The sequence below is a fragment of the Pogonomyrmex barbatus genome, unplaced genomic scaffold (genome assembly GCF_055798465.1).
Source record: "Pogonomyrmex barbatus isolate J1 unplaced genomic scaffold, ASM5579846v1 scaffold13, whole genome shotgun sequence".
Taxonomy (NCBI): domain Eukaryota; kingdom Metazoa; phylum Arthropoda; class Insecta; order Hymenoptera; family Formicidae; genus Pogonomyrmex; species Pogonomyrmex barbatus.
The window spans coordinates 4429900-4446478 of NW_028297109.1; the positions used below are offsets into that span (position 1 = coordinate 4429900).

At 34.7% G+C, this 16579-nt stretch overlaps 1 protein-coding gene across 14 annotated transcripts in view; it reads right to left on the minus strand.

Annotated features, from left to right (window-relative positions):
- LOC105426915 (phosphatase and actin regulator 2) overlaps positions 1-16579 on the minus strand; it is a 211068-nt gene that overhangs the window by 129339 nt on the left and 65150 nt on the right. For all 14 annotated transcript variants that reach the window (XM_089072058.1, XM_089072057.1, XM_089072059.1 and 11 more), the window contains 3 exons: positions 3429-3593; positions 2951-3049; positions 6-353 (listed from right to left, as the gene is read on the minus strand). In XM_089072058.1, the coding sequence (XP_088928184.1) occupies positions 6-353; positions 2951-3049; positions 3429-3593 (612 nt within the window). The remainder of the gene's footprint in view (positions 1-5; positions 354-2950; positions 3050-3428; positions 3594-16579) is intronic.

Here is a 16579-nt window from a genome sequence, read left to right on the forward strand (position 1 = left end):
CTTACCTTGCGTGCTGCCGTTGGGCTGGCCGGCCTGCTGTGGCATCACGGGGTAGAGGGGCGAGGGATGGGGCGATGGTTGATTGCTGCTGGGCGGTCCTGCAGTAGAATGCGGGTTGGCAGTCGTCGGGGTTGGCGTGGCCGATGGTACCGCTTGCTGGGATTGCTGGGATTGCTGCACGTTACCGGCGGACGTGGGTGTTGCCGCGGGGGTGCTGTCGCCACCCCCGGTGCCAGCAGCCACGGTACCGCCGGGCGGTTGTTGTTGCTGCTGCTGCTGTTGCTGCTGTTGCTGAGGCGTTTGCTGCGGCGACGGTGGTTTTTGCGCGTCCGTCGCCGGCTCACTTATCGTTTCTGCAACGAGAGAAGCGCGATTCAGTCTTGAATATTAATTCCTCCAGAATTTGCGTATTCTTGGAACGCACGTCGTTTTCAGCGATACCCCCCCCCCCCCCGTTCCCCCGCTAACATCCCGGGCGTAATTAATTCGCGACGTAAACGTTCGCGGTGCGAGCCAATTTCCAAGGCGGTTACGCGAAACCGCCATTCTATGGTATTGCATGCACAAGAATAGAAAGGGCGATGAAGACATTAGGTCCTTTTATTGATTCATCGCGACACACATGTCAGAAATGTCATTCCTCAATAAAAATGTTAAAACATTTAATTGCAAGAATTAATTTAATTTAATTATAAGAATAAAAAAAGAAACGGATCAAATTTATATAGATGGAATAAATTTAATTTAACATGAGGAGGGAGACCCGGATGGAATTTCAAAGGTTGGGTGTTTTCGGTGCATAGCTAAAGTTTCACGCGGTCATATTAGAACCGAGAATCGGTAACAACGACGGTTGCGCAGCCAACAATTGTGCAACAATTATGAATGTCAGTGGTGTCGCATTAATTTGATTTATTGCGACATATAAATAATTACAACTTCAAAATAAATACGGTATAATCTATCGCAACTTTATAATAGCAACGTTTTATCAATCCAAATTTTAACGAAGAATAATACATAATAAAAATTTAACGAAAATGTAAAAAATATATATACAGAACTATAAAAAATTGATAGATATTTAAAAATATTTTAAATGTAGAAATAACCCATGTGTTTAAGAATAAAGAAGTGGCAATGAATAGTTTCAAAAAAAAAAAAAAAAAAAAAAAAAAAACATTTTATTACAAAACAAAGAACATACAAAAAGAAAAATATCCATATTTCCAATTAGTGTTATTTGTTTTGACAACATTTATAGAAAATATTTTCTGCGAAAATATTTTCTATACCGCATAGAAAATATAATCAAAAGAGGGATCAATTCAATAAAATGAAACTCTTTGAAATGTCGATATTCGATTTAGACGTAAGCTGGATAATGACGTTGAACTTTTTAATGTACATCTGATGTGTGATATCTGATACTGCTATCAGTATTTTTCTTTCGACCGTATTCACTCCTACGCGGTATCTCTCATATTTTCCCCTATTCGTATCCCCGCGTTTCCCGGGTTTCCATCGATTTTGCGGTTAATTTAAATAAATGTATCTCTCTCTCACGTAGTAACCGGCGAGATGACGTACGTTGATAAATAGCCCTACGTCATTGCCGTCGACTATAACCGGCAAGTTCCGCAACTTCCTGCGATAATCTGACGAAGCTGCGAGCGGAATACTTTAATTACGTAAGGTCGGGACGTAGAAACCACGCTCTCTGAAAACTTGCTTTGAAAAGTTTGGACTGTTTGGACGGGGATATGACTGATGACGAAACTCAAGAAATACTTTCGGAATCAATCCCGGGATTCCCGGGATTTTCTTTGCGGGGAATATTAATTATTGTTACGTGTGTTAAGTATCGAGGAAAGATAATTATTCATTACCCGAGAAGTCCTTGAGCGGCGAGGAAAATTAAAGTGTTTTGAGATCCATCTTCTCGGCGCTAATTAGCCTCATCGCGTTTGTCCTCGAGTATTGTTTGTCCCCGTACAGGATGTGTCAGAAATCGCAAACATATTCTCGGTTATAGATTTCTCGATAAACTCAAAATCTACATCTTCTTTCTTAGCAAAAATAAAAAATGACTAATAATCATATTTTTTTTTTTTTCAGAAGCTAAAATAATTATGTTAATTTTATACAAATACTGGTTAAAAATATTTCTAAAAATTTATATTAACTGGAAATTATATTTCGGATTATAAAAAAAAAAATTAAACTGTTAATTTATATCAAAAGAGGGAAGATCAACTAACTCCACGTTCGAATAAAACGTGAAACCTGTGAGCCTCATAGTTTGTCGGTAAAAAGGATCACAGTGATATCACATTGCGATAACGACATTGCGAATATATACGAGTTGCTGCAGCTGTCTCGTAGACATCGCAAGTGATGAGAGATAAATGTCTCAAGAAATGTCGAAATCGAGTTGGACAATTAATCGTGTCATTTTGGTGCAAAGTAACTGCTGATAACTAGTTACGAAATTACGGAAATTGAATTCGTGTCTGCCACGGTAACGACTGTAAAACGCAATTACGACCTTCGCCATTGGGTGGCAAGTTGTCGACACCCTAGCATTCTGCTTCTCGTTTCCTGTGCAATCTACCGAGGGGGTGGACACCAGTTTCGGCGCGCCAGGTAACCGGAAATATCTGTCTGGCGTGCAAATTTCAGCACACACATAACAAGAAATACCGAGAAAGGCAATAACGGGAAACGATTGAACTTACGGTTAATTTAAAAGGAAAACTTGTTATATAAAATGCAAAACGACAATGCATTTACAAAATAATATTAAATAATATTAAAAAAAAAAAAAATCTTTAACGTTGAGTCAGAAGAGTGGTATCAAGCAAATTCAATAAACACGCAAAACTACGCAACAGAATACAAATAAAAACAGAGAAATCAAAAAGAATTTAAAAAAAAAGTGCATACTTACCATTTTCCGGAAACGATGTCGATCGTATCACGGGCAGCAATATCCCTTTCTGCACCAGTTCATCTCTGCTGGCACGTACCGAGATTTTTCTCTCGAGCGCTATTAACAAAGACAAAGAAAACGAACGCGAACGTTATTTACGCTGTTTGCTCCGTTATCTGCACGGCGCCGTTTAAATTTTTCACAGTATGATATTGCACATCGTAAAACAAGTTCAGCATAATAATTTTAAAAAAACGTAAAAATAATTGAAATGCGTTAAATATCGTTCCTTCGTGCAAAATGCAAACATTTTACTTAAACGCATATATTAATATAATTACATTCAATAACTTTAAAATGCAAATATTCTTCTTAACAAAATAACATCAATCGTAAAAATAAATAGGACAAAACCATTAAGATTTTTTTGTTATTAAAAATGAAAAATACATTTCGCGTTTAAATTCGTCAATTTTTATATCGTAAATTTACTCACACAGAGAAGCGGCCTCAAATTTATCCGATTTCTTTTTCCGCTTCCATTTCCATGGTTTAAAGAGTCTACCGAGGGCAGAAAATTTACTTTTCCTTTCCAAGGGCGGCGTCCTCGCACCTGAACCCAAACTATTTGTTCGCAGAGCGGCACCATTTTGTTTTTTCGCTGCAAGAAAAGAATAATGTCATATTAATTTGTACTATAGTTTTTTGTTATGTTTACGAAAAATAAAATAAATTCTTAATAAGATTTTTGACCATTCGTCAAAAAAATAAAGCTCTTCCATATAAAAACATTTTATATTATGTATTATATTAGTATTTCCATTAAAATACTAATATAATACAAGAAAATTTATGTTACTATTGTCAAAAATAATTACTTAAATAAATGGATAAATTTTCAAGTTTATTCACGTATGATACAAACTATCAGCATTCTGCTTAATGTAAAATTATCAACTCGAGATATGTTATCTAGATTTTCCGCTTTTCCAGTGAAACATATCAAGTTTCCTATGTTACCCACGTTTACCGACCAGAGATGTGGGGTTTTCCAACAACCCTCTTATCGGCGTTCGCAAGGGTGGAAACGAGCATCATCCGCTGCACGATATATTCGCGAATTATGTTCACGTGATAATGTATTTTAGTATTTGTATATCTCGATCTACAATCTCAATATTGCGATCTATATTGCGATCTATATTGCGATCTATATTGCGATCAAAAAATAAAAATATATGAAAAGTTTGATGAAATGAAATATTCATATTAAAAATATTCTTCCACTCTTAAGTTTAACTATCTAATTTTGGTAGTTAACTTTTTTACTGCCAGAGAGCAATGCAACTCATGATACCATAAAAGTCCAGTATTCGACAACTCCATGGATAATTTAACAAATTTCTGCAATATCCCGAAACCCAATCACGTCAAAGTAAAAAACAAAATGCCACGGCAAATACAGTTGGTAGAAAGTCAAAAGAAAAAAATTTATTGATGTTAAAATTCATCGTAAACTGGTTACTCGCGCCAGACATGTTTGCGAAATCAATATTGCAGCGAACATAATTAGATATTGACGAAAAAGTAAATATAGACACAACAGATAAATATATTGATGTTTCGTAAGTTAAGTAAAACATAAGAAAACAATCAGTTTAACAGATTTTAACAGAATTGATAAAATATTAAAAAGTAATATAAGGAGCGAAATTTTTATGAATATCTTTTCAATTATTATTTCAATCATATAAACGCAAATAAAATTAAATGCATTTTCAACGATAAATAATTTACTACTAAAGAAAAAATATCTACAAGCAAAAATAAGAATAAATAAATATATATATTTAATTATAAGACGTTCATCTTACACTCGATTCTATCCTTAGCATCGCTGAGATCATAGAAGAAGAAAGAATCCTTTTAAAAGAGACCGTTCTCTGAATGCGTCCTTTCAACCTGCACTTATCAGCCATCTACTACCTTCCTGTTTGCAACACCCTTCGTACGTAATATAGCAGTCACTATCTTGCGTCGAGAGATACTTTTCTACGCAAGAACAATTGCCACAAACGTGAGGAGAACTACATCTTTTACAATGCACCAAATAAACAAAACTCGCAAAAGAGAGAAGCAAAGAAACTTTTATTGCGCATAAGCGTAAACTAATATCTTATTTTTAAAAGTTTTAGAACATAATTAATATATTTACATAATATTTAGCAACTTTAATAAAATATTGCGGCGGACCTCTGAAAAAGATTATCTGCAATATGCAGTTAATTTTATCGAAAAGGACATTTTAAATAGCTTTAAAAAATATTTTTCATGCAAATTTTTTATTAAGTGACGTATTACTCGCGCTTGAATATTCGCGTTACTAACGTAAGAAGATTAATAGTTTCAAAATCTACTTGAGGAAAAAGATCTAAAATATCGTCGAGGAGAAGAAATTCTCCCGTGCGTATGTGCGGTCGTAAACAATCCCATGTCGTCCTATTCGCGTCGACACCCACCCTATGGTGCATAATGCAAAACCCCCGTATATCTCAGGAAGTTACGGAGCGGAGATGGTGGCGAGGGTGAAATGTGACGGAAAGAAAGTGCGTCGTGTGTGGCTGAACGTTGTCAAACGGCAATTCCGAGGAACTCCCCCGTGGGGAATAATGGCCGATAACGTGCGGTAGGGCAGTTTTGGCGGGGTGTAAGGTAGAGGCGACCGATTACAGCAGCCTTAAGCGCTCCTCGGGGACGCTCTCATGATTCCCGTAGCGTCTTGGCGAGCACACCGTTCTTAAGCAAAGTGACTTTAGCCACCACGACGGGCGACGTATATCAAAGTCGTTTAAATAGCGATCGCTTAATTAGACGCCGGTTTGCCAGAAGCAAAACCGTGCTCTCCCTATGGCGAGAAGTTGCGGTGAAGTAAGCATTGGATGGCAATTCTTCGACCAGAATAATACACGCCATATAATAAATTAAGAAGTTAAAATGTTGCTTTAGATTAGATTAGAAAATTGGAAAGTTATATATATAATCAGAAGATCAAGCAAGATTTATCAACAAGCAATACCGAGCAATTTATCATTAAATAATAATTATGATGCTGATACGTAAAAAAATATGAAAACAAGATTAATGTCGTTAGCTTTAAGATTGAAACAAAATATAAATGTTTGTAATTCTAAGTATCATTTTTAATCATTTTTAATTAAAATTTTTTCAAATTAAAATTATTTATATTATTTCAATAATATATAATTTAAACAACGATGCAAAGATCCTAAATGACCGGACAGATGAAAGTTTTGTTCGTGAAATGAAATATGGGAGTTTCGCTCTATCTTTCGTAGAATTTTCTCTTCTCTCGCAAAAGGAAAAAAGTATGCACGTGGCCTCGATGTCAAAGTGGAATAATTGACGTCACAAAGCACTTCCGCTGTTCCGGGGAACCTATTCACGCGCATCGAAGATCGTCGAGGGTTGTTGCACCACATCCACCGTTTGCAGACAATGGCAATATTAACGCAATAGATCGCACTCGTCATTGTTCGAGATCGTACGGATCTTAGACAAGAATCATATCTTACTCTTGCTGTACAACGCGAAGATGTAAAAAAAGTCTAATCGCATGACAAGAACTTTTGATCGGTTCAAATATAGCACCAGTAATGCTTGGAAAAACTGCCGAGTGTAATAAGAAAAAAAAGAAGGAAAAAGAATTTAAATTTCTTACGGCGATAAGAATCTTCTTTACAAGCTTGTTTCAGCTAATAGAGCTTTAAAAATTTAAATTAAAAGATCGTTGTACTTCATTGAATTACACTTTGCATTGTAAATTGAAAGTTAAAATCCTCTCGAAAAGAAGTTTTTAGTAGCTTATAAGTGAATAATCTGATAAGTTTCTCAAATACTCTATTCAAGATACTAAGTCTTATTAAACAATATGATTATAATTTGACCTAATTAATCTTTATGACAAAGTACATTGGATGGGTCTGAAAAGCGTTGATCAATAATGAACTGTTCACAAGCTATTGTCAGCGAGTGTTAATCACGTTACACGAGATTTTGTAATTCGAGCGATTAATGCGCAAATGAGGTGTAACACAGACATCGGTGCACGGATACTTGCGATTATTTAATCAAGGTTCAATGGTAGAGATCATGTAAAAGGGATTTAACGAAAGCCACGAGAGTAGACCTCTAGTTTGAATTTCGGCCACGGTCGTTAGTCGCTGGTCGTCGTTATCACGCGAGCCACACGGTCGCCACAAAATGTATCGCACGTAATAATATTAAATCTATTAAAAATGAATTGTGAACATTTGTAAAGCTACAGACAATTTTAGTACGGTGAGAAGCTCACCGTGCTAAATTAAAGTGTCTAAATTTCATTATTTATCACTGAAAAAGTTATTATTTATCCGAAAACTTTATTATTTATCACTTTTATTACTCTGAAAAACATTTGTAACTATTTCTATTCACGAATATTATTTTAAATTGACTTTTTATATTTGTTCAACAAGCGTGTAACTTACGTGGTACATTACGCCTATTAAATGTTATATTTCATGGATCGAGCGCAAATTAATGGCAGAAAACTACGTTCGGAAGTATGGGGATCCAGACGTAATCGTTGCCTTTCACCATAACAAAGCAGAGCTGATAGAAGATACGCGGGTCCATCGTCCGTTCGACAGGCGCTAATAACGAGTTGGACGAGTAAAACTCAATTCGGAACTAGACACGTTGGCAAATCGCTCGCACAGAGGAAGGAATTAATTATTATCATTAAAACAGGGACCGAGGGGAAGAGCGAGCGTAACACATCGCCTAATCGAGTTGCGGCATCGACGCGGCGGCCGGACAAATGAACTCGAATACCGGTTGAGTGCCGCAGAGACGCACGCAGCCACTCGACCAGCGGCTAGAACTGGATATTACTGCTATTGCTTCGACGCAACAGGCGCATCCAATGCAACAATAAACACGCGTCATTGTCAACGGGTCCTGGACCGTGCCGGACAATCCCGCGATCGACTGACAATAAGTAGTTCGCCGGGCTGAACAAAGCGATGGGAATCTCCTGAAGACTTAAACACTCGCTGTCCATGATTCCCCCATCTCTCACTCGTAAAATCGTTACAACGATTCCTATATAAACACGTAAGACAAAGTGATAATAAAAAATAGATGCGCCATTGGATCGCACCATCAATTGCGTGACAAAATGTAACATTACATTCTCGCATAAATGGAAATTAATAACGCATTACGCGATACTACCTCGATGATTAGCGACACGATTAATTATCATATGTACATTCAATAGAGATGGGAAACTATCACTGTCACACTAGCGTCGTGGTGTCAGGACGAATACTGCGGAGAAGCGCAACGTTATGTCGTCGTAACGGCAACGTGAAAGACGATTTGTATCCGGCATCGGACCGCGGTGCGTATTACGATATCGCGGTTCGCTGTCACGGTGACGTAGCGGCTTGCATCGCGCCATAAATCTTCGCTAACGGAATAATAAAGACCCACCCGTGTACACCTTTCTTTCCGACTCGCGCAGCGAGCGACGGAAGAGCGACGCGAGAGCGGGTGGAAAAGTGCACAGATAGAATAAGGGTTGCAACAGTTACAGCACGCCACCCCGAACACGGTGGAGGTAATGTGTAGCGGCGACGACGGCGGCGACATCCCTCGCTGTCGAGGGATGCTGGGGTGTTGCTATGGAGATACCACTTTGTTTTCCGTTCTCCAATTACCTGGCCGCTGGTTGTCAACTTGAACCCCTGATACGTTCCTGTCGCACTGACCTTCTGACATCTCCCATAGGTGTCTGAACATGATCATCCGTGTGCCAGCTATCACTATGTGCTTCGTTAGGCAGCTATGATCATTCAGAGACAGTTAATTTCTATCCTCGTTGCTTGCCGCTCTTTGTACATTCGCTGTTTATAAAGAATATATATCCGGCTTTGCGTTAGTTAATTTTTAAGTAGAATTTTAACACATATATTCTTAAAAAACTTGTAAGTTTCTTTTAAAGTAATAAATTGTTATGCTTGAATGAGTTGAAATCATTCGATTGTATTTTATTATTTAAAAGGCAGAACAATTTTAGTGCTGAAGATATAATTGTATTTTAATCAATCAGGTTTAATAATATCAGTATATAATTTGCAATAAAGTACTAAAATAATTATTCGAAATGTCGATGTACCCTTTCTCATGACTTTTCTCTTTCATGAGGCGACGATGATCGACTGACAAAACAACAGAATTCGCGAGTCATTGCACAGCGTCGCATTTAACTGTTGTTAAATCGACACCAGTCTCGCAATTCGCAATTCGCGATTCGTAAAAGCCAGTTACACGTAGATAATTCGTGCGACAGAACCGCTAAGTTCGAAACCATGCTCGGTAACAGGCAGAATTTCGTGCCACAAAGCATCGGAAACCATAAAGGCATGCCCACCTATCGGCTTACCCTATCGGAATACCCTCGTCCTCTCGGGTTGAGGGAGGGTTACGAAGGGATACGAGGCTTCAGGTCTCTATTATTCGCTTCTCAACAAGAGCTAAATGCTCGTTAATTTCCAGCAGGATGATCCGTGCACCCTTTCACGGCCGCTTTTATTAAAAATTTTGCAATTATAATTATTATGAGCGCAATCATGTAAATTAATAATTATAAATATTTTATAAGCCATTATCCGCATTTCCTGCTTTATTAAGTAAATCAGGGATAGAAAGATAGGGAGAAAGAGAGGTTTTCAAAATGAAACTACGTATAAGACAAATTAAAAATTATTAAAAATAGCAATTATAAAAAATAATTTATACATGTATATGAAAAGCTTCGAATTTAATAATATTTCGAACTAAATTATTCTTCAATTAAAAATCTTATATTTTTGAATAAAGAGATGAATAAATATCATATAAATAATATTTTTGCCTCTGGTATTAATTTTGCAAGTCCATTTAGCTTTCAACCGATTGTTTTATTTTTGAACGAATTCAGTTCGACGGACGCTTAAAAACTTTAATTACACATCAAAATCAATTAGAAGTAATAGGACAAAATCATCCGAATCACAAGTCAGCCCGGATGAAAGACGAAAAGTAAAGGCGGCTCGTTCCTTCCCTTTAATGGAAAGCTGACTTCTTCGATCACCACCTCGAGATTCGGTACAATACTGAGGATGGGGATGTCATGGATTGAAATGTAATTACTGAAATTCCTCCAGGGGGAATGAAACCGAGAATAGAGCACATACCGTTCTGAAATTGTAGCAATTTCAGGCGTGGTAATTGGCGTGCGTGCCTGATCATCAACTGCGTTTAATCAATTATAGATGGCAAAAATCGTGATCGGTAAACGTATTAAGAATATATACATTAATCATGAAATTATGTTATATAAGTAGTGATTTACATCAAAGTTTTGCCAACGCGCTATTTTTGATACAAGAGAAATCTTAAATGTTTTAACAAAAATAGATAATCAAATTGATATAATTTATAGATAAACTGAGCAAACAATTTAAATTAGATGTCTTATATGTATATCTTTATTAAACTTTAATTATAAGATTTAAACGATCCAAGTTAATCAACAAGTAGCAATCTAAGTCAAAACGTCGCTTAGAAACAACATTAATTCTTACCATAAACAGGATACTAGAGAAATAAATCAGACTTCCTGTAATTATTAGAATCTGAAATTGATTTCGAGACAAAAATCAACGAAATATTTCTCTGTGTCAAAGAGATTTTTTCAAGCAATATGAAAGAAATATATGCAACAAATACTGCCTGCATTTCCAACGTGTCAAAGTCTGCTCTATTTAAATCCGTGAATTTCCTACGGGTGAACTCATTCTCAACGATTATCTTGATGTGTATATACGCAACGTGTGTACGATGTACTACGTTGATATGCAAATCATAAAAGAGATACCGTTGCCTATTTTAACACATTAATATTCTGAACTTGCGTTAAAGAAAAAATATAAATAATAATCCAGCCCGAGAGAAACAACATGAATAAAAAATGAATAAAAAAACATGAATAAAAAATTATTACTTTTTAACGCCATTATTTAACGCGATCCGTAAAATATAATAAAATAAAATTGCATTAGTAGAAGAATTATTAATTTATTGACATTTTTATGATATATTATATCATATATTAATTATTAACGCTGAATTTAAAATGCGAGAAACTCAATCGACACATTTTCCAGATTTTACTGTAATATTTTTTAGATATATAAACGTCAATTAATTAACAAATTTGCAATCGATATTAAGTTATAATATCGAAATAGCAAAAAGTATGATAACGTAGCGTTAAGAAACCGAATTGTCACACCGAAGATACTCTCGGCATCATTCAAATACTTTTATACTTTTATACTTTTATACTTTTGCAGTGTGTTTTAAATTCGATAAAACGTAGACGGAAAAGTAGTTTTCACAGAACGGTGGATGCACGACGCGCAAATAAAAAGCCTTAAAAACGCTGACACTCATCCACGCTGTCCGCCTCCCGCTCGTTTCTCTGTTTGAACGCACGTAAAGCCCTACAAGCTGTTTATATTGCATTCTGTGCTTGCAGTAAAAGCTTATATCTCGTCGATAAGCGATTAAATCGCAGCTTCGAGTGCATTACGTAACGACAGCCAATAAAGATTTCTTTTTCAGCATTTTTGTAACCTGCTGTTGTTATGATCGTATCTACGATCGAATTCTTATTGTAATGAAATATCGAAGAAATAGCCCAAGATATCTCTTATAATGTGTATCTTTTTATATCAATTCCATTTTCATCACTCATCTACTAAGATAGACTGCAATATTTGTTAAAAATAAACATTACGAAAAATGTCTGACTGTGGAATCTGACACAACCTGTCATAAGTATATATACGTTAATTTAAAATTCTTTTGGATAAAAATGTAATTATATAATTTTTTTTTGTATACGCAAAACTTAATCCTTTACCAATGATGAAATGTTTAACTATAAATAATGTCAAATATTTATTCGTAGAATTCTATAAACAAGTCAACTTGAAAATATCTGGCTACTAATCAAAAATTCATATAAAGTTTTAGCCTTTTTCAAGTAAATCGACTGAAAAATCCAAGTTGACTTAATTCACGTCATCACATATACACAAATAATAAAAATAAAATTATGCAAGGGATGGCCATGTAAAGGATAACAATAATAATGATTACAACATGTATTGACGTTCATATCTGTATTAGTGAAATTTGACAGATCAAGTTCATCTGTCATTTTCTATTTATTCCTGTGATGCTTGCCAAATGTAACATTGCCAAAAATGCATGTGAACTTATTGTGTAAGTTCTATTTTAAGTAATTAAAAAGATATCATTAAACTCTTCTCTCTCGTATCAAATTATTAAATACTAAATTATCAATGGACATACATTCACACAATATCAGCCGGTAATATTTTACGCATATATGAAATTTAGTTTCGAAAATCTAAAGATACACATTTACAAATTGGATGACTGCAGAGCCAATATAGAGATAATTTACAACGTTTGTGTATCTAAGCGCATAAAACCTATTTCTCATCTATTTAACGCTAATTGTCACAACATATAAATTTTAAATGAATGATCTTTATAATCGTGTTATTCGCGATATTGTACAATATTACATAAAATAACAATCATAAAGCTTGTATCACAACGTGTGAAACAATATAATCATCGAATATAATAGCATTTTTCATCGGTTCGATTTGATAAATATATTAATAATTTAGAATAAATAAGTTTTCAATTTTTTATGCGCAAAAGAATAAGGATGGTGACTCGTGTTATTTTCCCCACTTATGACGAACAAGTCAGCTTTATGAATCTATACGAGCGTGAATCATGGTCATTAAACAAGGTTTAACACGCAGAGTAAAATCGGTCGTTATTCAAATGAGATACTTCGATACTGACTAAACTATAAATTATATTATATTGATTATATCTACGGATGTCTATCTATTTTTTTTTTCTGAAACGAAGAAACAAACAACGCGCACAAAAGCTGAAAATAATACAAGCGACTTAAAAAAATATTTGATATATCTCTCTTCTTTTAGAGCGTACAGTTGCTTTTAGAGCTTACAGTTTGTTTTTTTAGATAATTTTTTCATGCATATTACGCAAAAAATACCCTACAAAAATTAATTCATTCTTCACAAACATTAATAAAAATAAGAATACAATTTTCGAAACGTCTAACATATTGCCATTAGATAGAGCATAATTCTAAACACGCCATTGAGACTGATGGTAATTTTTGCACATAACCATTGCGAGTGTAAACGAGTTGCGAGGAGGAGTTATGTTGACAGAACAAGCAATCCTCTAAATCGAGCATCATTCGTTCTATCATCCAAGCGCTCTTCCACATTCAAGTCCCGACGACACCGCAGAAACACAACTGAACTCTGCTTTGCAATCGCGCTCGGTTCTTACTCGCTTGTCCATTTAATAAAACCTCTCTCTCTCTTTCTCTCTCTCTCCCTCCCTCTCATACGTTACAACCGCTCCTGTACGACTAGCACCGTTACTCGCCGGCCCTCGTAGGATTACGTTCACGTGTATACGTTGCTGTACAGTACATTACCACGCCAGTAATGCATTTACGTTGGTCATATACAATGCGTGCAATAATATACATAGGTCACGCGAGCTTTCCCAACACGTGGTCATAGGAACGCGTTAATTATTTCTATGCGGGAACAACATGTATATGTGTACGTAATTGAAATGCTCCGCGTATGAAAAACGACGTGTAGCGACCGTAACATTTTTTAAACGCGTCTAGAACGCCGGGCAAAAGAACGAAAGGAAATACTCACTGCTTTTGAAAAGAGAGCGAAAAATCGTTAGCGTGGAATCTGTCATTGGTTAAACATACGAAAATACGGTTTTCGTTAAAATAAAATAAAATAAATAAAATAAATTACAAAAAAAAAAAAACGTCACACATCGTTAACAGCGATATTTTAACTTAAAATTAAAATCAAATGATCAAATTAGTTTAAAGCCAAAAAATTGTTCACATAAGAAAATAAATGGAGCTTGAAATGAATCTGAGTGTTGTCACGTAGAATAAAATACGATTATGAATAAATGGAAGTCTCACGGCAATGCTATTCGCAATGAGAGTTTCCTCAAATAGAAATACAAGTTAGCAACTAAATAAGATTTGTAGATAGTAGCAAATTCTAAAATGGAAAAGGTGAACCATTGCCATTTCTGCAACGCACTTCGCTGATTATTGCGTGTGTACATGTATTAATAGGATCGCCTATACCATAAATAAGCGCGAGTTTCCGGTTTAATGTGCTCGTGAAAAGTTAAACGAAGCGTTCGCGAAAAGCTCTTTTTATCACATCCGGGATGTAGTATGTTGTAAATAAAAAGATAAGTTTAATATTAATCTTCCTCTCTGCGAAGTCGGCTGTACAATACAAGCTCGATCGAAATATCTTGCATATTTCAACAGTCTGATATTTCGATTTAAATAAATGTATCTATCTAAATGTATTTATCGAAAAATTGGAAAACATTTGTAAAGCTTGATTTATATGTACTATATTAATTTTACACAAAATCTATCACGTGATAAATCAATTAAGCTCTGAGCATTAAAATGAATTAAATGTTTTACGACGTTTTACGATCGTTTTATGAAGATTGGCTAGCTAATAAAGACTTTGCAGCTACGATTAATGATATTACATACAAAAATTTCGTCTCTGAAATCGTATAAATATGCGATAAATATTTGGAATTTTTTCATAATTTTATTTTATATTGTAAATAATTTTTTTTCTTCATTTTGTTTCCTATTTATGTTACAAAATATTCGTGCGTATATAGAATCTAAAATAAAATTAAAAATAAAAATAACACAAGAATAAAAGTATCCGAGAAATTTCCATTATAATATTATAACGCTACATTTTTCCCATAATTCTTTATAGTTTCTGAAGTTTCTGTCTAAGAAATGAAAATAAATGGCACATAAATATATCGAGTTAACTTATTATGTCAAAGATGTATATGAAGACATCGTTCTAAGATTAATATCTTGATTTTAAATCAATCGATAGATTCCATTATCTCGAACACGAAGCAAAGTTTGCGAAACGCTGTGAAATTACCTCTATCGTATAATCGTGTTTATATATGTTGTGAACAATTAAAATGAAAATAAAAATATCACAACTGTTATTGAGCAGCTTTGAAAATTACGAGTTATTAACACGTTATTGCGCACTCAAGCGAACTACTTTCCCTCTCTTTCCTGATGCATTTCGCTGTGACGTAAAAACTCGTTATCAAAATTGAGCCAACGTCGCTCAAAGAAATAAGATTCGATTTTCTGATATGCCCAAGGCAATAACCTGAGAAGAACATTCTGTAATAAACTTTCTACTCAGCCGCGCAACGTGTCGGCAATCGAAACTGCTATTTAGCATTCAATCTTGTAAAATCAAAATATTTTCCATAAACTACAGTCAATATTGTACAGTCAATCAATGTAAATATAAAACGGTAAAATAAACAATTTTCATATATGGACGTTATTCATATATATATATATATATATACACGGCTCACTACGTACGCGACGTGCAAATATTTAGAACAAAAATATCATGGCAATTATTTAACCAAATCTCCAAAGTATAAATTAACTTAAGAGGCACCGACTGTTATGGATAAAAACAAAATACCGGGCATAATTCAATCTTGCATAGCAATTGAGAATGGACGTGACACGTTTTGTGACGTTAAAAAATTACGACCGCGTTCGGCACGAACCTCATGAATTTCGTACAGTTGACGATTGAACGTTCTGATTAATGATATGTCGAAACTTACAGAGTACCACTACAATCAAGCTGCGTGTTTTGAATAGTGAATCTCCATTTCAATCGCGTGCGCACACCTCCAAGTGTGCAGTAGATTAATTAATTAAATTTACCGCTTAACGCAACGACCCATGAATTTCATTATTTCAATCGAGAAATAAAATTTTGACAGACAGAACGATGTACTGTCGAATTATTTTCCAAAAAATAATACGAGCCATTTAAACTGCTTTCAGATACATAAGTTATTCATCGTGTCTCATTTATTTTTAATATCAATTACAATTCTCTTTATCGAGTAATTTATATTTAAAATACGAAATACGACTGCGTATGTAAGTACACTATATAAATCTGATTTAACACATAAAAACGACTTGACGGAATCGATGTCGGCTTATGACTCATTGCAGATTAAATATGTTTTAAACGTATCATTGATATCATCAAAGATATCATAAATAATATTCTATTATTTGCCTTTATCTCAGTTTATGTTTAACATGCAATATTTTACGTATAATTTTTTTCCATTATATAAACATAAATATTTGATCAAAACGAAACAAGAATGTGATATGTTAATTTTATATTCAATGTAAAACTTTCTCTCATTATTGCTATATAATTATAAACTTATTTTATTATTAACTCATAATATATTAATTTTTTAAAAAATAACAAGATTATT